This window comes from Sinohyriopsis cumingii, chromosome 9 (genome assembly GCF_028554795.1).
Source record: "Sinohyriopsis cumingii isolate HCF-2022 chromosome 9, ASM2855479v2, whole genome shotgun sequence".
Taxonomy (NCBI): domain Eukaryota; kingdom Metazoa; phylum Mollusca; class Bivalvia; order Unionida; family Unionidae; genus Sinohyriopsis; species Sinohyriopsis cumingii.
Window position 1 is genome coordinate 12,410,721 of NC_142969.1, and position 25,911 is coordinate 12,436,631.

Genomic DNA, 25,911 nt, shown 5'->3' on the forward strand with positions numbered 1-25,911 from the left:
GCTGTAAACTCTTTATCAGTTTGCAATACTGTAAAAAAACCTCCAGCTGTGAACTCTTTCAATTTGCTATAGTGAAAAACATCCAGCTGTGAACTCTTTATCAGTTTGCAATACTGTGGAAAACCTACAGCTGAGAACTCTTTATCAGTTTGCAATACTGACCACAATCTAGAACTCTGAAAACAACCTGTCTTAAAATACCACAATCTAGAACTCTGAAAACAACCTGTCTTAAAAGACCACAATCTAGAACTCTGAAAACAACCTGTCTTAAAAGACCACAATCTTCTGTTCCATGACCTGTAGCTGCTTGACACGCTTGTACTTTGCATTCATGTCATATTTTTTTCATCAAATTGTATTATAATACAGCTTTAACTGTGTAAAAATTTCTTAACAGGAAATATATTTATTCAGTACACATAAAGGTCTGCATATTCCATTTTTAAAAATTAAAAAAAGAAAAATTACCCTGTCTCCTTTTTCTCCTGCTTCTCCACGCTGTCCTTCTGGCCCAGGAGGCCCCTGTGAAAATGAATGAAAGAGAACATACATACATACATACATACATACATACATACATACATACATATATATATATATATATATATATATATATATATATATATATATATATATATATATATATATATATATATATATATATATATATATATAGGGTATATTTGATAACATTCTTTGATCGTCTGTTTTATATGACAGGTATGTTAAAGTATATATTTTTGTAAATTGATCTTCGTCACGAATTGGACAAAAATATTTGTACTCAGCAACAGCTTCTGATTTACATCAGATTGGGATAGTTAAACAGATATAGAGGTAAGTACATATATACAGAAAGACAGATGGATAGATAAACAGATAGAGAGAGGTAAATACAGACATACAGAAAAACAGATGGATAGATAAACAGATAGAGAGAGGTAAATACAGACATACAGAAAAACAGATGGATAGATAAACAGATAAAGAGAGGTAAATAAAGACATACAGAAAAACAGATGGATAGATAAACAGATAGAGAGAGGTAAATACAGACATACAGAAAAACAGATGGGTAGATAAACAGATAGAGAGAGGTAAATACAGACATACAGAAAAACGGATAGATAAACAGATAGAGAGAGGTAAATACAGACATACAGAAAGACGGATAGATAAACAGATAGAGAGAGGTAAATACAGACATACAGAAAGACAGGTGGATAGATAAACAGATAGAGGTAAATACAGACATACAGAAAGACAGGTGGATAGATAAACAGATAGAGGTAAATACAGACATACAGAAAGACAGATGGATAGATAAACAGATAGATAAAGGTGTTGAACCTTATTTCAGGTCCTGGAGGATCTTGTATATCACAATTAGCAGTTATCAACTTCAATTGCCTTTGGTTTTATAAGATTTTGTTCAGTACAAATGAAATTTATGGAGAGAAATTGTACCACAATTGGTCTCATTAATGATCAATTTGGATTTTGAAAACCCACCAATCCAGCAAAAACTTAGAAAAATTATACTTATAATGGTACTGGTTGACTATGGGTCTCTGTGTCTGAAAAACAGATAATTCTACCCAGTATGGTAAGACAACGTGGAGAAAGGTGAAGGTTGGGCAAGATGTGTTGCATTATCAAACATAATGGAGATAAAACAAATTCCAGTATGAAATGTTCCCAATGATTCACTAAAAGAAGGGGAGTATAGTTTCCTAGAAGAAAGGTCGAAGCTAGATATAGGAAATGAACTAATATTGATTTGTAAAGGTGTGTGATTTAGATTTTTAACATAGCTTTAAAAAAATTCAGTCTTATGGCTATAATGTCTCCAGTGTGACAGTTTATAGTGATGTGTAACAATGGGGCATCATGCCGCAGACATTTAGCATCATGTCCCACCCAGTAACATTATCCTCACACCAGGCCGACCAGTCCTAACACTAATCTGTTAATGCTGAGCACCAAGCGAGGCAGCTGTTAGTACCATTTTTGTAAATCTTTGGTATGACTCTGCCAGGGATCAAACCCACAACCTCCCGCATCCAAGGCGGATGCTCTAACCACAGTCCCCTGCTTAGAAAATTAGTAAGGCAGGTGTGTGTACAGACTGCTTACCATCATGCCTGGAGGTCCCTGAAGTCCTGGATTGCCTGCTTGTCCCTGGTTGCCCTTATCACCTGGTCGTCCAGCTGCTCCAGGAGCCCCACCAAGCCCGGGTGCACCCTGAGAATTTAGCCCAGAATATTATTTAAGAGGATAATGCATGTTTGCTTGGCAGTTAAGGTTTACACTATAATTAATAATTCAAGAATGCCTATAATCATGGAATTCACCAGTAACTGCAACAAACAAAAATTGCATTAGCACTTAATGGCATATTAGCACAATAATGGATATATAGTGCCAATGAAAAGTAAAGTTCAAAAATGCAAAATTAATGAATTGTGCAAAAACTTTAGAAGATGAACTATCTAAATAAATCTAAACATGAAATGTGAGATGAAATATGAAAGTTAAGAAAATTAAATTCTGTAAAGGGTAGATAAAATAATAGTAAAATAAAAACATTTAAAGTCCTTAAAACAAAGTTGAAAGCCATATTGCCTGACCCTACACCTGGGTGTAACTACAATATCTGTACGTTTCATGTATTCTAATCACCTGAAGACAAATTAATACAGAACTTCATCTAATGTTATACAGAACTTTACTTACTGTTGTAAAGAACTTCATCTACTATTATATAGAACTTTATCTTTTGTCATATGGAACTTCATCTACTGTCATATAGAACTTTATCTACTGTCATATAGAACTTCATCTAATGTTATATAGAACTTTATTTACTGTCATACAGAACTTCATCTACTATTATATAGAACTTTATTTACCATCGTATGAAACTTTATCGACTGTCATATGGAACTTTATTTACTGTCATATGGAACTTCATCTTCTGGATGATAAATTAATTACTAGATGACTATGGAAACCTATGGTAGCTGTGAGTCATGGAGTCCAATTTTTAACTAAGATCACCTCACCCCTAACCCAATCCACATTTATACAGCTTGCACTTTTTATTAAGGACTGCTGGCTTCAGAGCTTGACTTCTTTGGGACAACCCTCTGATCCACTGGGCCAATGGTTGTTACACTTAACAAGATAAAATATATGTTTTGATTACATGGCTGCAAATGTTGCAAGTACTTGTTTTAGCTTTCAAATGACTACAATTATCTTACCGGTGGTCCTGGTTCTCCAGGTAAGCCAGGTAAACCTGATGGGCCTGAAGGACCTGGCATTCCTGGTCTTCCATCATTACCTGAACGACCGGGTTCACCTGGTTTTCCCTGAGAAAAAAAAGGGAAAATAAATAAATAAATAAATTAATAATATAGAGAAAGATGTAGTACCAGGTAAAAAGTAAGAAACCATTTGAATTGACACAATATAAGGATATCTATTTCTAAAAAAATCTTCTGACATAAGTATTGAAGAAAATGCTACATACACACCTAAAACTTGGGGCTTATTGTAACTTGTAATCATTCAGGTATGGAGTTAAAAAATCATTTGAGAGATCCAAATGTAAAGGTGAATGAGATTCTATATTTTATCTCACATTTTTTCAAGCTTGGATTCAGATGTATGCCATAATTTTCGAAAATACTAAGGTTACGGGTCTGTGATAGCTATAGATATGGCATTTGGCATGGCATACCTGATACACATCGAGACTGTCCTGTAATTATGACTGAAATCACGTTCTCCTTATTGTACTGAATTGACCCAATAAATCCAATAATTCGTAACAGAAAAGCAGAACTGAGTTGGATCAACTGAAAAACAAAATCCATCCATTCCATACCAACTGGAAAAGTTTCTTCAATGTGCATTCATTCAAAATATGACTCTAAATTTCAGGTAGACCAAAATGAGAATTTTTACAAATCTAATATCAAGCATGTGACAAAGTTTAAAGGTTGCTGGGTGGTGCAATGTGTGCATTAATACTGTTCATATTTATTGATGAATCTACAGTAATGTATTTTAGAACACAACATAAATTCAATTACTTTATTTCTTGTAGTATATTTCTTTATCATGAAGCCTTAGATCGAAAAACGAAATGAGTATATAATGAAAACGTGACTGCATTTGTATGGGAAAATATGAACTCGTTTTTTTCAAACTAATACTGCACTCCCAAGGTCATGCAGTATTACCTCCCAAGGTCATGCAGTATTACCAAGTAAATACTAGTTTATATTTTCCCATACAAATGAGGCAACCTATAACTGTATATTGCAAAAACACTGCATATGAACAACAGTGGTTTGGTGTTGTCATAGCAACACGCGTAGTTTATTTAGTGCTGAGGCAGCTTGAGTTAAGTTTCAAAGGATATACAACATTACCTGACAAGAGCTGAAAGGATGACAAAAATTAAAATCAGCCCCATTTGATCATTAGTCTGGCACACCAACAACTGACCTAATACAGCTCATACTTCCATTAAATGGCCCTTACAGCATGCAGCACTACAATCCTATTCTACATACCTAAGCATGCATGAAGTCACAAGAATAATTTTATCATCAAATTAGATTTTAAAAGAAAATAAATTTGGGTCAAGACATTTTTCAATCTACTCTAATAATTGGAAGGGCACTAAAATGAGGGAGTTCGACAATGATTTGTAAATATTTAGGTTTTTAATGAATGACAGATTTGCATACTGCTTCTCCCTCTGGTCCCTGGGGGCCAGGAGGTCCCTGAACACCTGGGAATCCTGATGGTCCTCTCTCTCCCTGGGGGCCAGACACACCTTGTGGTCCTGGAGCTCCCTACAATACAGAAAGAAACATGCAGATATGATCCAATAATAACAATTTTAATTTAAATATTTGCAAGAACCATATTTTTGTGTTTCTCCATTTCAGCTGTATACATACATACATACATACATACATACATACATACATACATACATACATACATGCATGCATACATACATACATACATAAATACATACATACATACATACATACATACATACATACATACATACATACATACATACATACATACATACATATATATATACACGTACACCAAGTTGCATCACTTAATTTCAAACAGCTTTACTGGGCCATGCTTCTGACCCTCAATGTGACACACCTTCTAGTGATGATGTACAATTTATTTCAAGTTTGCTTCCATAATATCAAAACCTTTAAAGTAGTAATACCAGAAAAGTGTGGCAGAAACATAAAACATTGAAATTTTGACCTAGACCTTAAACCCCAGTATGTTAGGCAATAAACCTTCTATAGATAATGTACAGGTGTACCAAGTTTCATTACTTTAAATGACTTTAAATTTGTATAGTAAGTTCTACTATGCCTTGACCATGACTGGAAGACAGACCCCAAATGTGAAACATAACACACCTTGTTGTGATTCAGCTTATGAACGCCAAAAACAAATTTCATCCCTCATGCTCAAACATACTCCCACCCCAAGTGTGGTATACAATGCATTTGTTGTGATGATGTACAAATATACAAAATTTCATCCATTAATCTCAATGGCTTTAAAATCATAGAGCAAGATGGAAAATATAATAGATGATGTGAAGCAAAAGGTACTTTGTTTTCCATTTTTCTTCAAAAAGGCGAGGGACAACAAGGCTCAATGCAAAACCTCTAAGTTGTGCTTAAATCAAGACAATAATCAGAAAGGTGTAATACCTGTCTTAGAAAACCACCTAGCTATTCTAACCACAACATATTGTCTTAGAAAACCACCTAGCTCTTCTGACCACAACATATTGTCTTAGAAAACCACCTATCTGACCACAACATATTGTCTTAGAAAACCACCTAGCTATTCTGACCACAACATATTGTCTTAGAAAACCACCTAGCTATTCTGACCACAACATATTGTCTTAGAAAACCACCTAGCTATTCTGACCACAACATATTGTCTTCAGAAAAGTGGTTTCTTCAATAACTTCGTCACATCAAGCAACAAAAAATGGCCTCTGCATTAAAAATCTGGTGTTAAATGACAGGTGGTTTCCCAAAACATGTCTTTCCAATTAGGCTTTCAGTACCTGCCTGTTCTATGCAGGTGAAGCAATACTGAATGCCTTGTACTTACTGAAGGTCCTGGTAAACCTCTTTCACCTTCCTGTCCATCTAGACCAGGTGCACCTGGGATTCCATCCTTTCCTGTGGATCCTGGTGGGCCAACTTCTCCCCTTGCTCCCTAAAAAGAACTGGATGATTACTGCATAGCATGTTTTTTTAAGGTATTTTTTTATTTTAGCTGTATTAACTATCAGTCCACTTTGCATGCAGGTAAGATATATGTTAAAATGAAATAAAACGTGGAATATTATAAACCAGCTGGTCATGACCTATGCTGTTCTACATGTGACTTCACTTAAATAGCATAGACTCTGATATTTCATCACTAAATGCATCTACATGTTATAGTCAATGCCCTTTACTGTTCATTCTACATGTGTCTTTAAGTAAATTGTACAGACCCTGATATGTCAGGCACTGTCATGGCGGATCTTGATTTATGCTGTGTGGGGGAGTTGGGTGTTGGGAAAAGATACCTTGGAACAAATATAGTCAGACAATGAGAGATGGAGTACTATAATTAAACGAAACTGTACTCATTATTATCCTGAACTGTACTCAATGTTATCTTGAACTGTACTCATTGTTATCCTGCTCACTACTTCTACACAGCCTTATGGTCCTCTAGGAGTCCCATGTTCTCCCAGCACCCCCTATGGTCCCCATCTGGTATGAGTCTTTGGGCTTCCATCAATTCTTTCAGAGATTTTCAAGGTAATTCTAACAGACAAGGTTAGAAGACAAGTTCATATAAATGAGACTCCACAATAACTGATAGTAAAATAACTTACTGCTTCTCCTTGCAATCCAGGAGCTCCTGCAGGTCCCATGGGGCCAGGTTCTCCTGGCACTCCATTTGGTCCCTGTCTACCTGGAAGACCTGGGGCTCCAACCAATCCAAATGATCCAGGGGGTCCACGGGATCCCTTCTTGCCTGGTTGACCCTCAACGCCCTAGATACAACATAAAAATCTGTCTTAACTATCAGAGTATTTATTTTTGAAAAAAGGGAAGAAATTAATGTTACTTACAGTATTTTTCCAATAATAAGATTTGGAGGACTGTCTTATACATTTATCAGAGAGGAAAGTGGGCTTAATATCAAACAAAAGCTATCCAAAGCAAAATATTTGCGAAAATTTTGAAAACATTTTAAGTGTGGCATTTTTGATCATGGATGGGGTTCCCATTGGTTAACTATGATTTTTTTCAGGGTCAAAGCAATCGTTAAAAAAAAGTATAGCCAGATGTGTATTTTGGATTGTACTGCTAAACAAACTTACATAGTTATACTTGCCTTCAAGGTCACCAGTATTAAGCAATCACCTGCCTCCAATAACCAAACTTTCAGTCCCATAAACCAAACTATTAAAGTAACAAACATCAATTAAGCAACAACCCATTTTTAGAGGACATGTCCCGGAAGTGGTTGCATACGAAAGGTTAGTGTCTGCCACAAAATGGGCTAATATATTGAGAAAGCATAGGAAACAGTAGTGTCACCAAATGTAAATACATAATAGTTGAATGAATAGTAACACGAGGCCCATGGCTTGAAGATCACTCACCGAAATGAAATCCATGTTAATTCAAATGCAATGGCAGTTTGGTCAAGCAATTTGTTACAGCAACATGTTTTCTGACAAATAAAGAATTTTATGCCATTTAGAAATTGCAACCAAATTGGAAAGCAGATTTATATAGCTTGCTTTCTAGAAATGACAGTCAAACTGCAAAGCATATTAATATAGTCTGCTTTTTAGAAATGGTTGACAGACTGGAAGACAGATTAATATAGTTTGCTTTTTAGAAATGGCTGACAGACTTGAAGGTAGATTAGTCTGTATTTTAAAAATGACAGTCAGACTGGAAAGCAGTTTCATTTAGTTTGCTTTTTAGAAATGGCAGATAGAATGGAAGACAGATTAAGATATTTTGCTTTTTAGAAATTGCAGACAGACTGGAAGGCAGATTAATATAGTTTGCTTTTTAGAAATGACAGATAGACTGGAAGGCAGATTAATATAGTTTGCTTTTTAGAAATGACTGACAGACTGGAAGGCAGATTAATATAGCCTGCTTTTTAGAAATGGCTGACAGACTGGAAGGCAGATTAATATAATTTGCTTTTTAGAAATGACTGACAGACTGGAAGGCAGATTAATATAGTTTGTGTTTTAGGAATGGTGGACAGACTGGAAGGTAGATTAACATAATTTGTGCCAACTTGAAAAGCCTTATACCTGGATGCTGTTTGTGAAATTTGTTCAAGTTTTATTTATCAGGTGTTTTTCAGATATGTCATTTCATGTTTTTTTCTACTGAAATGGCTTTGCTGAACAGCTCATTAGGATAATTTGTGCAATACTAAATGGCCATCATGCCAAGAAACTTTATGTCAAATTTGGTCAAATTTTGCTGAGCCGTGTTTGAGGCTCTCATGTAAGTTTCATTTTGTATTTTTCGTACTGCAGGCAAATTTGATTGGAGATCAGCTTAATTGGTACAAAGTTACAACTCTAGTGTTCTTGCGAATATGCATTCTTGTCAAGTTTACTCAAGTTCTGTTTAACTGCTTTGAAAATTTTTTTTGTGTAAAGATAGATATATTTTATCAATATATGCATTATTTGTAAAAGTATAAAAGCTCTTTATGTCTGAAGGCTTTCATTCAAATTTGATCAAATAATGAAAAACAGTTTTCAGAAGAAGTCATTTAAATTTTTTTTAATTATAGTTTTAGTTATGGAAGCAATATTTGACAGCAAACTGGCATAGTTTGTATATATCTGAAAGGACTTTATGAAGAACACTTTCTATCAAATCAGATGAAATTCTGTTTGACTTTGTTTGAAGAAAGTAATCTTAAAGTTTCTTTTTTTTGGCTGTTGTTGTTGTTGTTGGTTTAATGCCATTTTTCAGCAGACAATAGGCCAGGTGGAGGAAGAATCCAGGAAAAGCCCAGTAAGAACCATTGACCCATGGGAAGATACTGGCAAGATATATAACCTCTCCCTATTCTTTGAACAAAAATGTTATAAATCTATAATGATGCTATGAAAGGATGGATGTTCATTAGTCCCATCTATGTATTTCAAAACTGATTAAAGTTTACTACCTTCATGATCTATACTGCCATTCAAACTTAAAGTTGGAGGAAAATTAAGAGCCAGTCAACTTGATATTTGTACAGTGTACCAGTCAAATTGATGTTATTTATAGTGTACCAGTCAACTTGATATTTGTACCATGTACCAGCTATCTATCTTAGGTATATGAGAACATAGAAAATTTAATAAAGGTCTTACTGGTTGTCCTGCAGGTCCATTTTCACCTGGAAATCCGGGTCTGCCAGTGTCACCCTATAATACAAGAAAAATAAAATATCAAAACTGCAGAGAGTGGCCATGAGAACCAAGCACAGAGAGAAAGAGCTGCAAACACATATAGGCAGGTAGAAAGAGATAACGGAGAAAGAAGGAGAGAGATCAGTCTTGTATCTGAGAACTGTATACACCATTCTTGTAACTGAGGACACTAGGCACATCTTGTATTTGAGGACTGAATTTCACTGGCAATGCATTAGCAGAGCTAATTACAACATGTCTGATATTATAATAATGTAGTTCTGTATACAGCAGATTCCACTCCTGTCACTAATAAGATAATGTATTACATTTGTATGTGTTAGAATTTGAGACCTACTGTAGAAAAAGAAATCCTGGGGAATACATTTCTCTGAGAAATGAGGAAAAATATGTACCACATCATTTAAATACAATTGTATTTTAATACAAAGTACTTACAACTCGTCCTTCTGGTCCAGGTTCGCCTGGCACTCCCTGTTTTCCTGGGGGTCCCTAAAAGGGGTAACAATATACAGTATAACTATCAAATGTAGGCAAAATGCAAATAAGAACTACAGTGGGTCCTCACTACAGGGTACTTCAGTATAACTTAATCCCTGATATTACACAGTTACAATCATACGCCCTTTAACATAATCCCTGATATTACACAGCTACAATTGTAGGCCCTTTAACATAATCCCTGATATTACACAGTTACAATCGTAGGCCCTTTAACATAATCCCTGATATTACACAGTTACAATCGTAGGCCCTTTAACATAATCCCTGATTTCATACAGACACAGTCATTGACCCTGAAACATAGTCTCTCATGTTACAATCACTGATCCTTTAATATAATCCCTGACTTGATAGAGACACAGTCATTGACCCTGAAACATAATCTCTCATGTTACAATCACTGATCCTTTAACATAATCTCTGATAAAACAGTTATGATCATAGACCCTGTAACACAGTCCCTCATATAACACAGTTACAACCTTAGTCCCTGTAACATATTCCCTGACATAACAGTTACAATCATTGACCTGTAACATAATCATCCACATAACACAATTACAATCATTGAGCCTGTAACATAATCTCTCACGTACCACAGTTACAATCATTGAGCCTGTAATATAATTTTGATATAACACAGTTACATCACTGACCTTGTAGTATAGTCCCTTATATAATACAGTCATAGATAATATAACAATTGGGTTATCTTTATCTTTTAAATAACGTCTATTTGATTCCAATAAAATATTGTTCTTTTCTCACTATAACCCATCATATGTTTTCACAAAAAATGATTGGTTTGTAATCAACGTTCCCTCTAAGCGAATGGTAGATGCGTGCGCAATGTGCGCTGCATTGTGCAAGCATTACGGTGACTTCAGCAAAATCTTTATATCTTCGTCGATTGCAATGTGCGGGATGTCTGAGCAGCCACGCGGCTGCATGTGCGTGCAGCTTAGAGGGAACGTTGTTTGTAATCCGTGTTAATTTTAAGATACAAGATTATGAGATTATATAATCAGTGTATACTTCAGGATACTAGATTGTGGAAATATAATCAAGGTCCATTTTAAGTTACTAAACTGCAGGATTATAATTAGGGTCTACTTTTAGGACACTAAATTGTGAGATTATAATCAGGGTCTATTTTAGGACACCAGGTTGTGTGAGTACAATCAAATTCTATTCTAAGAGACAAGAATGGGATTATTATCAGGGTCTATTCTAGGACAATAGGTTGCAGGATTATACTCAAGGTCTATTCTAAGACACAAGCCTACAATGTTTTTAGCTAAAGCTGATGTCATAAATTTTTGTGAGAAATAAGCTGTAGTAATGCTTTCAGAATTATACCTAAACAGATGAGCTCCCCCTGATCACCAAAATAAAGGGTAGAAAAAAAAGGGGTGTGTGTGAGGGGGAACAGCCATAGTTCAGTATTTACCTGACACTTAAATATACAACTCTCTTTCTGTACTCCACTCTGTTAAAATTATACTGAAATCAAAATTCTTAAAAGATGTCTCCTCTTGTTGTTTAAGCATTAATCTGCCACACAGCCAGCTTGAGCAATTTTGGGAAACTGTCTTTATGGTTGTCATTTTCCACCAGCTTATAGGTTACTATATTGTCTTCTTCATTAACATGAGCTCTCCCAAAGTTTCACTTCCTTGAATCAGTGCCTTTCTGACTACTGTGCCAGATTTCTTATCTGTTCCATAATCTGCATTAAGGTCCATCAATGCCAGAATCTGCTTGTTCAGACATAGGTATTTTGAACAAATAAAAATCCTTACTTTTAATTTCTTTTTAGATTCTTATTGATTTGATTTATTTTAACCCTTACAAGACCCCTCAGAGCTATGTTTTTTCATTGAAGAAATGAAAATCGCACACTACTTTTGAATTGCCTGCATTTTAATTTGGCTTGGTATTCTGCTTTCCTACATTTAATTTTGAAATACTGCTGAAATGGAGAGTGACTAGCATGTCATTTATTTTTGTCCACCTAGCAAGTACATCGGACTTGTACCGAGTATCATTTTCAAGGTCATTATCATTCACTGGCATTTCCATTACCATTGCACCAATCATTTGATACACATCGAACCTCTAAGAATCAATGCCATTATCATTATCATCAGTCAACATCTGCTCAGTGAAATCATCATTTGAGGATCAACCATGTTGGGAGTCAGCCATTTTTGGTTTTCTATGTAGCCCATATTTTAAACACACATTTGTAAAACTTTCTTGATGAATGCAAGGTTCAAACCACAGTGACAGAATGCTTGTTTCAGGCCCAATGTGCCAATCAAATTCAGTCTAACAACCATTTATCTCAAGCCAAAGTAACCAGATGTGTAAACAGTTGCCTACCTGACTGCTACCATACCAGTGTTGCAAAATGCACTTTAAGGGTTACCAGTTAAATACAAATTCAGTATTGCATGGGTATATTTTGATATGCATGACTTTAATTTGTGGGAATTTTCATGCATTACTGCTCTCCAAGTGCACAAGTTTGTACAAATTTTTTGTAATTTACACTCTCATGGTATCATCTCTGGTGCTGCCATTGGGCATGCAACATAGTAGTGGTTGACTTGAGTTAGTCTTGACAGGGCTTTTTTAACTGCCATCAGTTACTGATTGGGCTTCACATAAAAAATACACTGGCTGATTCCATGGAAAGCAGATGAAGGAAGTATGTATTAATTATAAAACTTCATAGTTTTTTGAGTGAGGAAAGAACTCATTTTATATGTTGAAAGCTTGTATCTCAGTCGGATGGCCTTGATGTATCCCTACAACATTTTAAACTTTTCTTTCCACTGAATTTAAACAAGACTTGTATGCAGTTTTGGGTATGTCTCATCATAAAAATGGGTATGTCTCATCATAAAAAAAATATCTCATTGTGAAGTCAACATAGCATTAAGTTCCATATCAATAAAGAACAATTTTCATGCCTGATGATACTTACAGCAGGTCCTGGAGGTCCTGCAGCACCACTACCTCCCGCTAATCCCCTAGGTCCTGCCTCTCCTGGAGGACCAGATTCTCCAGGTAAACCTGCGTCTCCTACATCTCCCTTCTCTCCATTAAGTCCAGGGGTTCCAGGAAGTCCCTGTGGCCCTGGGGCTCCTAAAGTACCAGGTGCTCCAGGCTCGCCATCAACACCACGCTCTCCAGGGAAACCCTGTGGAATGAAATAAATACAGAAATGGAGCACGAGACAATATACAATTTTCACTTTTTAGCTTCATTTCTTTGTAAAATAATGCATTAATTACCAACAATACTATATTCACTTGGAAAACAATGAATAATAATAATACAGATTCAATGATGGAATGAAGGACAATGTGTAATCATTACACCTTTTAGTTACATAGCCCTCTAAACTCGCACTCTTTCTCTCATGGGGATCCCAAAATCCTTCTGTAATTTTGTTTTTTTTAACAGGCACCTATTTAACATGGACAGAGTTGTTTGGTCAACAAAGTTGTGCATAATGGACATTATATCTTATAATCTTATTATGTTCACATATTTTTCCTACCGTACAGCTCATGAAATGTACACAGATTGTGCCTGCCTCCCATGCATATTTGTGAAGCTCAGCTTACACACTCTGTTAACATTGAACGTTTTCCACTAGGTCTTGTTACATCACAAGTCTGCCCAGCAAGTGCTCAGATAAAAAAAAAGAATGATGATGGATACCATAGTGAAGCTCTGAATGTAATGTAAATTAAATGGCTATGAGTATGGGTGACTAGATATGGCTCAGATTTAGTGTAATGCTAATAATATTGTCAATTAAAATCCTTACATATTGCTTAAATTAGCACTACAAAACTCATGTTTTTTATTATGTTAACCCTTTACCTCATGCAAGCGTCTTTGGACACCTCTACTCCATTCACATGGAAGCGCCTTTTGACGCCTCTAATCCATTCACATGCAAGCACCTTTTGACGCCTGCTGTAAACATCAGCCATTTTGAGCTGGTTTTCGTAGTGCCACCTTCGGGGAAAACCCCCCTATTACATACTTCATTCATTTCTGCGAATGACAATTACATCAGATCACGTGGTCACTGTTTATGCACTGGTCGATATCTGCTATTTAAAGTATCAGGATCATAATCTCCACTCTCCAAAATGGCGGTCGCGGATTTCATTCAGTACTTATGAAGTTTTCACGATTAGAATCACAACTATGAAAGATTCAATAACTTAGGTAAAGGCTCTGATATTGATGTAGGCAGCAATTAGTTTTTATAAATCATCAAATTCAGATGACTTAGTGATGTAGACGCAGATGAAAAACATAAATTTCGAGTGTGGGAAATGGTAGCTACAGTTGGTCACGCGGCCTCACTGACATGACGGTGAACGAGTTCTCTCAAGATTTTAAAGCACATAAAAAATTCTTCCGTGAAAAATAATTACACAGTTATAACAATCGGACTTTACTCTTAAATTTTTCCACATATAATAGATGTGTACCAAAAATGTAAAATGGTTAAAATTGCTGTTAAACGTAACATACACTACATTGCTTAACAGTTCACAGGCAGGCCTATGTGTATGTGGTCGGCTAGGTAACAGGTGTTCTATTTATAGCATGCTGCACTTTGTCACTATGCTCTATGAGGTAAAGGGTTAATACAATCTTTGATTTATAATGAAAAATTGTAGGCAAACAGAAAATATAAATATGTCAATTTTACATTTTAATTTCATTTTGTCTAATATCACTGTAGTACAAATGTTGAGTAAATGAAAGGCAGATTTGGTCAAATTATAAGTTTTAGGGAATGTACGTTCAATAACTACAAGAGATTCAATGGATCATTTATGGGAATTTACACTTTGAAATATGCCATACTTCAGATTTTTTTAAGTAAATTAAGTTCCTCTGAAAATACATAACAATCACATTAATATTAGGAATATTAGCTTACTATAATTTAACATGAACATCTTTTCCATCTATATCAAACAAAGGGCAATTGCCCATTACCTCCACCTGCCAGGTGTCGGTACTTTTAGGCAGAGTGATGGATCAAGGAGTATGATCACATGGCAAAGAGTATGCTCATGTGGCAATAAGTATGCCCACATGGCAATGAGTATGCTCACATGGCAGTGAGTATGCTCACACTGAGTATAGTCACATGGCAATGAGTATGCTCACATGAGTATAGTCACATGGCAATGAGTATGCTCACATGGCTATGAGTATGCTCACATGAGTATAGTCACATGGCTATGAGTATGCTCACATGAGTATAGTCACATGGCTATGAGTATGCTCACATGGCAATGATGTGGGGGGGAATTAAAGTAATATGATTGGGGAAGTATTTTTGGAGAAATAAAAATTTACTCAACAAATTTGCTTTTTCATGTAAATATGTTCTCCAGTCACATTAACATTAGAGGAGGAGATGCTGAGCATCCTACCTATATGTCAGACAGACTTGTTAACCCAGTCCAGAATGCTGGTTATCTGGGATCATGGACAGTACTGGTGTGGGTTATGTAAATGGCTGTACAGATGGTCTCTAATTTTAACCAGCCATGCCACAGAAGTAATGATGGATCAATGAGAGATCCATCCATTTCTCCACTCCTATGATAAAGATAGTACTCAACCTGTATGGAGATCTTCATGAAAGATCCCTTTATGGGTCGGGTACCAGACTTGCTGTATTAGTGGTAAAGTGGACAGACCTATCAATAAGAACCCTATAGTTTTCCTGCACTGGCTGTGCTGCATGAAGAGAAAGACAAAAGGATCAGTTGCTAAGATCCATGTACAGTTCAGTATTTAATGGCTCCATTGGCCTGGCATGGTTTTCATACTTGTCCAATATATGGTTGGAAGGCAGAATGTACAGCCGGATGGACAGCTGGAAGGTTTGGTCAGCAGCCTGGACAGTATTTTATGGTGTCATTTCCTTGATTGATGGATCACTAGCTATTCACCTCACATATAGGTCTAAAGACCAGCTCAGGCAGGCAGGAAAGCTTAAGCCCAGTGGGCTGCCAAGAAAAGAAGTACACTCCCCCATACTATCAATATTTATAATTAAGGAATTAGACAGGCTTAGGGACGGCATATACCTTAAAATGAGAAATTGTATCATTCCTGCACCAGGCAATGACCATGTAGCTCTAATGACAATTTAGGTGATGGTGAAGATGGTGAAATGTTGACATCTGGCTCCTGCACTTCCACTGAAGTTATTGTAGCTGATAGTATTGTCCATCTCATTTTTTGGGGGGTGGGGGCAACATTATACCCACTAATTTCAAACTGATTCAGTTTTTACTTAATGCTCAAGACATCAGATTTTGTTAATGCTGTACTTAGTCTCTCTCTATTTTGCAGTTTTTTGTAAATTAGCAGACTACATATCTTTGGACCAAGTCATGTAAATGTTGCATGTCCCTGATGAGTTAGGTGCACTTAGTGCAAGCAAGGCATGAGTCATGCTTGTTTTCATGAACTTTAATTTTCTTCCATTTGGAACACTGAGTTGTCATTCTTGTATTTTTGAAATGATGAGAGCAAAGAAAATGTTAATAAACTAAGCCAATAAAATGTGTTAACATGTCGGAAACACCACCCAATACCAATAGAGTGAGGGAGAACATGGAAAGAGCACTAATAACTTCAACAACATACAACAATGATATTTTGTTGAAGTATATGGTCCTAAAACGTTTGCAAATGTGACAAATTCACATAAAAATTAGTACCAATGAAACAATAACATACACAAGCTCAAACTGATAAATCATTATCCACAAATTATCTAAATTTGATGATGGAAATTCAGGAGTATATTGAATAAGATTTTTGGGAGGCCTTTGCATAATGTTGACTGATCAATAGTGAAAGCTTGAAACTACTGACGCTTGGCAATGCCAAGGGGAGGTAATGACCAAGGGTTACCACCCTTTGTCTACATGATATAGATGGAATGAAGTTTATAGTTTTACTAAAGGGCCAGATTTGGGAGGTAGCAAGCTTTTATTTCTAATATTAATGTTAATGTGAATGGGGAATGTATTTAAAGAAGAAAATTTTAGTTTCTTATCCAGAGTTATCTTACCCTAGCTCCTTGCTGCCCTGCTGGTCCTGGGGGTCCGGATTCTCCTGGAAGGCCCTGAGAGTAATTAAACAAAACAGTTAATGTCTTTGTCATGTATATTATTACAGTTATTGTGATGATGATCTGCACGTGTCATTTCTGCAATATGACATGGCAATCATCTTGCAGTTAGTTACATATTGCATTATTCAATAAGATGCACCAACTCTGTTATAACTCAGCGAATTATATTATATTTATGATGATATGACACTCACATGTAATTCATCCAATAAAGGATTTCATTAATTGAGACTGTATATCTTACTCTTCACTGATATCTACTACCAAGTTTATTTATTTTCATATACGGAGTGAAAGTCACACACACAGTCTCACTCTCTCTCTCTGACATGTGATTCTTTGTGCACATACAGAAGGCAGATCTTGGATTTTTGCCACTATAAAACTTTGTAAAGAGAAAGTACATTATGTTTAAAGTTGCTAGTTCTCCCTGATTTAAATGAAAACTAAATTGGACTAAATTTAATAAGTTGATATGTCCAAAAATTCAATTAAAATTGAGTTTATTACATACTGGTTGTACAATATAAAATTTTACTGAAATTTACACATATTCTGAACTTACATTACTTTTATAAACAGTAAAGGTAACAATGATTCAAACTAAAGAAATAAAGACACTGAATGAGCTATCGATTTCAATAGATTCATACCAACTTTCTAACTGGCAATTTGTTATGATACTGATTAATTATTATTTTAATTAAAACACAGACATTAAGCAAACATTGCTATGTTCCCAATGATTTCAAACTGCTGACAAATTACAGTGTGACTTAATTATGTGATGGTGTTTCAATCATTCCACAGCTTCCATCAGATACTCGCACAGTGTTTACTGACAGTCAGTTTCATTCCTCCCTCCCATCCATAAAATAGTGACAAGCAGCCTTAAAAGCTATATCCATGTATCTATTATGCATGCAGCTGCTTTCCCTCCATGTATTTTTTAGGGAGACAAAAGCGATACCCATCTATCTGTGAAAAATAGATGCTTTCTCTTGATGTATTTTTCTGCAGACAAAAGGAATACCCATGTATCCAAGATAAACAGCTGCTTTCCCTCCATGTATTTTTTTGGGAGACAAAAGCATTACCCAAGTATCCAAGATAAACAGCTGATTTCTCTTCACGTATTTTTCTGGGAGACAAAAAGGTTATAAAGTCATATCTACAGATGTTGTTGTGCTTACCACTAGTCCTGGTGGTCCAGCATCGCCACGTTCACCTGGGGGTCCTGGAGGTCCCTAAAGGGGAAAGAAACAGCATACAAGTCATCTAGCTTTATAGGCACAACTTTACAAAAAATATTTAAAGAGTGTCTATAGATGATTTTCAAAAGAACTTCATGAAATGAGTAATTTAACAGCCCAGTCGGTAATGAAATGAACCCAGTTGGTAATTAAATGAGCCCAGTCGGTAATGAAATGAGCTCAGATGGTAATTGAAAGATCAAAGTCATTCTGAATAAGCTTAGTTGTACAACCTGTAATTAAAAAAAACAAGGAGACAAGATCCTGTAACAAGATAATCAAAATAGCATCATGGAATGCTATTATTGCATCCTAGAATAGTATTTCAATAGTACCATGGAATGCTATTATTGCATCCTAGAATAGTATTTCAATAGTACCATGGAATGCTATTATTGCATCCTAGAATAGTATTTCAATAGTACCATGGAATGCTATTATTGCATCCTAGAATAGTATTTCAATAGTACCATGGAATGCTATTATTGCATCCTAGAATAGTATTTCAATAGTACCATGGAATGCTATTATTGCATCCTAGAATAGTATTTCAATAGTACCATGGAATGCTATTATTGCATCCTAGAATAGTATTTCAATAGTACCATGGAATGGTATTATTGCATCCTACAATAGTATTTCAATAGTACCATGGAATGCTATTATTGCATCCTAGAATAGTATTTCAATAGTACCATGGAATGGTAGTTTTGTACTCTCCTGGAATAGCATTTGAATATCCTAGAAGAGTACTTTTATAGTATCCTGTAATAGTATCTAAATAATAGGATGGAACAATATTTGAAATGTATCTTGGAATACTACTTTTATAGTATCCTGTAATAGTATCTAAATAATAGGATGGAACAATATTTGAAATGTATCCTGGAATACTACTTTTATAGTATCCTGTAATAGTATCTAAATAATAGGATGGAACAATATTTGAAATGTATCCTGGAATACTAATTTTATAGTATCCTGTAATAGTATCTAAATAATAGGATGGAACAATATTTGAAATGTATCCTGGAATACTACTTTTATAGTATCCTGTAATAGTATCTAAATAATAGGATGGAACAATATTTGAAATGTATCCTGGAATACTACTTTTATAGTATCCTGTAATAGTATCTAAATAATAGGATGGAACAATATTTGAAATGTATCTTGGAATACTACTTTTATAGTATCCTGTAATAGTATCTAAATAATAGGATGGAACAATATTTGAAATGTATCTTGGAATACTACTTTTAAGGTATCCTGTAATAGTATCTAAATAATAGGATGGAACAATATTTGAAATGTATCCTGGAATACTACTTTTATAGTATCCTGGAATAGTATTTGAATAATATGATGGAACAATATTTTAAATGAATCGTGGAATAGTACTTTTACAGTAATCTGGAATAATATTCAACTAGTATCCAGGAATAGTATATGAACATATCTATTTAAATATAACATTTTTATTATATGCTCATTTTTGTCTCCATGAACTTTCCACTGTCAGAATCATGCAGTATTTTATGATATTGAACACCTACATATTGCACGCACATGCACGACACGTGTGCCCAATAGTAGTATACTGTATCAGGAACTACTCTGTAAACAAATCATGTACACTCATGTAGTAGATGCTTTATGTTTTGGTTGATTAAATTTGTTTCTGAATGAACTGAAACAGCTGTTTCATGGACTACCATGTACCAGCTGCTTTGCAATATTCTACATTAACTTTTTTTGATACAATGTTTTGGATATAGGCTAGTGATAGATGTCAGACAGGTCATAAAATGGCTGAGATCCCTACAAATAGCATGCAAGTGACAAGGCATAAGCATGTCATCTTGAACTGGTAGTAATGGCAAAAAATATACTTACAGTTTTACATCCTGAATTTCCTCAAAACATACTTTCTTAGTTGCAAATATGAATTACATGAACTATGTCATGGGTTCTAAAGCTTGATTACACATTTTGAAATTGTACTGTAATATTTCAAAATTGTACTGTAATATTTCAAAATTGTACTGTAATTTTGACTACATTCCAAGTGCAATAACATCCATCCATACAGCACTCAAAATGAAAAGAACATAATACAGTAGTCCCCCTCTTGAACCCCCCCCCCACCAGTGGCCGCTCCTTACAGCCAGAATCCATTGGCACTGACCAGTTTGTGTTCAAAAGTATCCTGCAAGAAAGGCCACCCCACAAATGTGACCAACGGCCAGCATATTAGTGAAATAATATAAAATTTACTCCTCACGAAAGGCCGCATTTTATTTTAATATGTATCCAGAACCAGTATTTTACTCATAACACATGATAAGTAATCAGATTTCTGTTTCCTGATGTCAGGTCTTCATTACTGAAAGAAGTGTTGACTAAAGTACATGTACCACTAAGGTTAATATTATATCATTTATGCCTCACCAGAAGCCACATTTATTCCATAAAGCCGAGAAATACTAAAATTTTAATCCATACAAAAGGGTACGTACATGTAATCTGATTAGCCTTACTGCTGTGTTATCATAAGATGTCCAGTTTAGTCACTCTGATAATTGTTAAGATTACAATTATTGAACAGTAGTAACAGCTGAGAAGTGGCAGTATTGATGTACAATACCCAAGTCAGCAGGAAAATGGTTTGATAGCCTTTATGGCTTCCCTTAGTAAGATGTTGAGCTTGTTCACTTTGATAATTAATGGTTGCTACTACTGACAGTAATTGTCAAAATTACAAATCCTAATGGCCACGATGTTAAATCTGCGTGATGTTAATGGCACATATTGAAGCTGTTTTGGCTTCTCTCACTTAGTGTAAATAAATGTAAAAAACAATAGGCTACCAGACTGCAACAAATGAATCACGTGACATGATCACTTCCTTTAAAAACACATGACAATTTGTTTAAATGCAGAAAAATTGTTTTATCAGTCTTGTAGTTGGCAACATTGGAATAAGTTACTGCAAAAAGATCAATATGTCATTGAGGAAAAGAAAAATTCTCAGTTTAGAAGAGAAAGTGAAAGTAATTTAACTGACCAAAAAGGGGGAGAGTTCGAGGATCCTTGCAGACAAATTTGATGTCAGAAAGACTCTGATAAACAATATCGTGAAAGATAGGGAAACAATTCTGCAGAAATGGGAAGGTGGAATGGACAAAGAATGGAAGAGTATTAGAGCCAGAAGATGTCTGTATCCTGATTTGAATGACAAGGTTTTTGAATGGTTTTGCACTGCATGTGCTAAGAAAATTCCGCTCACTGGTTGAATGATCCAGGAAAAAGCAACAATTTTGTCAGTTGAAATGGGATATGACAAATTTACCGCAAGTAATAGATGGTTGCACAGATTTCAAGTCCAACACAATAATAAGTGTTAAGCATGGATGACAGGACAGATATTTGAGTCCTATATAAGAAAACTTAATCAGCAGATGAAAGTGCAAAACAGGAAGATCCTGCTTTTCCTTGACAACTGTGCTGCACACCCAAAATTGGATTTGTCAAATGTCAATGTTTCGTATTTTCCTCCAAATACAACTTCAAAACTTCAGCCCCTGGATGCAGGGATTATCCAAACAGTCAAAGTGAACTACAGGAAAAAGCTGCCGAGGCATGTTTTGTTCCTGATGGATAATGTAACAGTTGCATCAGAGATAGCACAAAAGGTGACTCTGCCGGATGCATGGGATGTCCTGACAGCCGAGACAATTCAAAAGTGCTTTCGGAAATGTGGGTTTTTCCAAGAGGTATTGGGTGTACCAGTGGCAGAGGAGGAAAACTGGGATGAATAGGACTATCTTCCCCTTATACCACCTGGAACAACCCTTAAGGATTATGTTCAGTGTGATGATGCATTAGCTACAGAGAAATAATTAGTGATGAGTTGGAGTCATTAATTAATGACAGAAAGTGCTAGAAATTCTAGTGAAACATGCCAGGATGAGGAAAGTGACTGTGACAGTGACACAACATGTGATAATCCAAACCCAGCCAAACAGTGCATTACATTGCATACTAAATGGTTACATTCCACAGATTTGATGGATTATGGCCTCACTACAATGTTGGATTTGTAGACTTAATTATGAAAACACAAGACATTCTTAAAAAAGATAAAAGAAAAGCTGTAGAAAGCATGGGACAAATGACACTGGATAAATTTGTCAAGCATAAGAATTCTTAGGAACATCTGTATTGTATTTATGTGTCTACTGGTGAGAGATGATGTGATCTATAACATTATTATAAAAATAGTTTTAAAACTATATTAATGGTTATTCATAACATTTTTTGAAAATGATGAAACAGTTTGTTTCACGTTGATTTCACAACATGCATGTGATTTTTAGATGAAAATATTAAATGTTTTAGAATTCAATGTAGTTGTGATTTTCTTCATGTGTATTTACTATTCTCATTTGTCATCCTCCTCTAGAAAGGCCACCCTCATTATAAGGCCACTTCCATGCTGCAATAGGGGTGGCCTTATAAGAGGGGGACTACTGTATTCCATTGCATCTTTTTCATGATTACAATTGAAAGAGTTCATATTTTTCCCACATTATGATGCCAAACATTAAATGACAAAACAGAAACACACAGGAAGATGAGTCTAGATGCTGCTCCCTTGCTGCACAAATCAAATGTTACTTCATGTAGAAATGACACAGATGAATCCAGTCCCTAACCAAAATATTTAGTGGAATTGAAAAAAATACCAAAATCTATTCATTTCAGACCAAATTACACCATGTCCAGACATTGAAGATGACATCTTTCATTACAATGCTCATTCATTCACAATATGACTCTAAATTTCAATTTTAAATAGACCAAAATGACAACTTGTTTCTAAAGTGATGTAGAACGCACAACTAAGTTCAAATTTAGCTGGGTGGAGTAATGTGTGCATTTATGTTGTTGTTGTGTACTGATGAATCTGCGCTTGTGTATTTAGTTTGGAATACAGCATAAATTGATTTACTTTGTTTCTTGTAGTGTATTTTTGTTTATATAATTAAGCCTATGGTAGAATAAGAAAATGAGCATATAATAAAAGCATATAATAAAAAGGTTACTGCATTTGTTGGGGAAAATATGAACTCATTTTGTTTGATGGATATACTACACTCCCAAGGTCATGCAGTATATCTATCTGAAAAAAACATGTTCATATTGTCCCATACAAATGCAGTAACCTATAAATCCTGAATAAAATTTGCCACTTTAGATTTCACTGCATAACATCTAAGAGTACATGCTTCAATAAGGTTTTAATGACTTCAATCTGTACATGTCCATTAATCCCAATTATGCTAATCCTTGTATGCCAGATTATTGACTCTTCTGACCGAAAACAAATCTTTAAAACTTAAAATAATTTTTAAGTCTGAAACAATGTTAACAGAACAAAACTAAATTTTGACTGAAGCTAATAAAAAAACCATAACCAATTAAATGGTCATTTCACTGAAATACATGACTAAACTTATTAATCAGTACAAAACTAGTTATAATTAAGAACTCTGCAAGTAAAAGAGTAAAAAATGTGTCTGAACAGTTTGAGATTTGATTTAAAGGTTCAAAATTTTTCATGAGTTAAATTTTTGTACATGGCAATGTTATAATTATGTTACAAGTCATTATTATTAATTTCTACAAGGCACTCTGAGCCTATAAGTCACTTTTGGTTTTCTAGAATGGTTGTGGGTCTGGTTGGCATATGAACATTCACTGAAAACATGTCAATAAATGTAAGTGGAGAATTAATGTTCTTTTCAATTTTTCATCACCCAATGCTGAAAACTTGATTAAAACAGTCCCTGGGAAGCCCTTAATAGAATAATCCCCTATATTAAGTCCCTAATAACTTACTGGAGGACCAGATTCCCCTGCAGGCCCTCTGGGTCCTCCTTCACCTGGGGATCCTCGCTGACCTGGGTTTCCTGGAGGTCCATCCAATCCCCTCTCACCCTGAAATATGGATATAAAATAATGTGATGATACACACATATTTGTTTTTTAAATTAATCCTGTGCTTATAGCATCATACAATTACCTACGGTGATCCTGTGTACTCACCTAGCATTACATAATGATATATTTCAACAATGGATGTATGTAGATACGGCCTTACATCATACCTACCAAAGTCAAGCTGTTTGAGACAAAAATACCTGCCATGACTTTCATGCCATTTCAGACAAAAAACATGACCTTAAATGGCAAAATATGCAGAAACCATCATGATTTGCAGAACATAAAATCTATAGATGCATCCATAGCAAAACAGGTGGGAGGGGGATTTATTAAACATTAGTAAAACACAGTCAAATTAGTCTTCGTCAAAAACTTTACTAATCTGGCAATGTGTTTTGAATGCCTTCAGCAAGGATTCAAGAAGTTGTGAACTAATTAACAGGTTTTTATTGCTAAATGTATCCATTGCAATGCAGAGTAGTTACTCTTCAAAGAACATCCAGTTGGAAATCAAATGAAATTTGCAGGGGAAATAACGGTGTATTAGGGTTGAGAACACAGTTGAACTACTAATATGGACAACAAAATATCATAATTTTTTATATGGTACTAAACTCTGGGCATTGTCCCTTAGAAATTAAATGATATAAAAATGAATTAGATCAAATTAAATCATAGTGTACATGCATTATCAAGAAAAGTCTATCCAAAAATTATTAAGACAAACTAAAAATACAAAGAATATTAGAACTGTCAAAGTTATAATTTGTTTGCTGTAACATCATTAGGTAAAGGTCAGAACAGATCTATTTCAATTATTGATATCTTTCATCTTATTTCAATTATTGATATCTTTCATCTTATTTCAATTATTGATATCTTGCATCTTATTTCAATTATTGATATCTTTCATCTTATTTCAGCTATTGATATCTTTCATCTTATTTCAATTATTGATATCTTTCATCTTATTTCAATTATTGATATCTTTCATCTTATTTCTGCCTATTTTTAATATTTCTGTATGGTGCTGATGCTACTAAAATCAATTAATATTTTAATTAGATAGCTTTTAATTCGTTACAAGCAGTTACTTACCTAGGCAATACCTTTCAACCACAAAACCAACTAAATGAGTCTGAAATATCTCCCACATAGGGCTCTCAAATAAAATTGATGAAACAAGTGCTATAGTTTTTTGAAGAAAGAAATTATTCACAATGAGTTTCATCCATTTGTCTTGGACTGAGTACCGGTATCAAATGAAACATTGCTGATTTTATTTTCAAACAAATGGCAAAATAGTGAAGTGCATGCCAATGCCTAAGACAATGTGAAATTATGTGAGTCTGAAGTACATCCCAGTGCCTTGAGAAGTGAAGTAACTT

At 34.9% G+C, this 25,911-nt stretch overlaps 1 protein-coding gene across 1 annotated transcript in view; it reads right to left on the reverse strand.

The window, feature by feature from the left end:
* Window positions 1–25,911, reverse strand: part of LOC149791276 (uncharacterized) — a 114,107-nt gene that overhangs the window by 28,561 nt on the left and 59,635 nt on the right. Inside the window, exons 23-34 of the mRNA XM_089969787.1 lie at window positions 24,419–24,517; window positions 18,455–18,508; window positions 17,199–17,252; window positions 13,050–13,265; window positions 9,992–10,045; window positions 9,494–9,547; window positions 6,977–7,138; window positions 6,196–6,303; window positions 4,767–4,874; window positions 3,270–3,377; window positions 2,140–2,247; window positions 472–525 (exon numbers count right to left, since the gene is read on the reverse strand). Coding sequence (XP_089825913.1) covers window positions 472–525; window positions 2,140–2,247; window positions 3,270–3,377; window positions 4,767–4,874; window positions 6,196–6,303; window positions 6,977–7,138; window positions 9,494–9,547; window positions 9,992–10,045; window positions 13,050–13,265; window positions 17,199–17,252; window positions 18,455–18,508; window positions 24,419–24,517 — 1,179 coding nt within the window. The remainder of the gene's footprint in view (window positions 1–471; window positions 526–2,139; window positions 2,248–3,269; window positions 3,378–4,766; window positions 4,875–6,195; window positions 6,304–6,976; window positions 7,139–9,493; window positions 9,548–9,991; window positions 10,046–13,049; window positions 13,266–17,198; window positions 17,253–18,454; window positions 18,509–24,418; window positions 24,518–25,911) is intronic.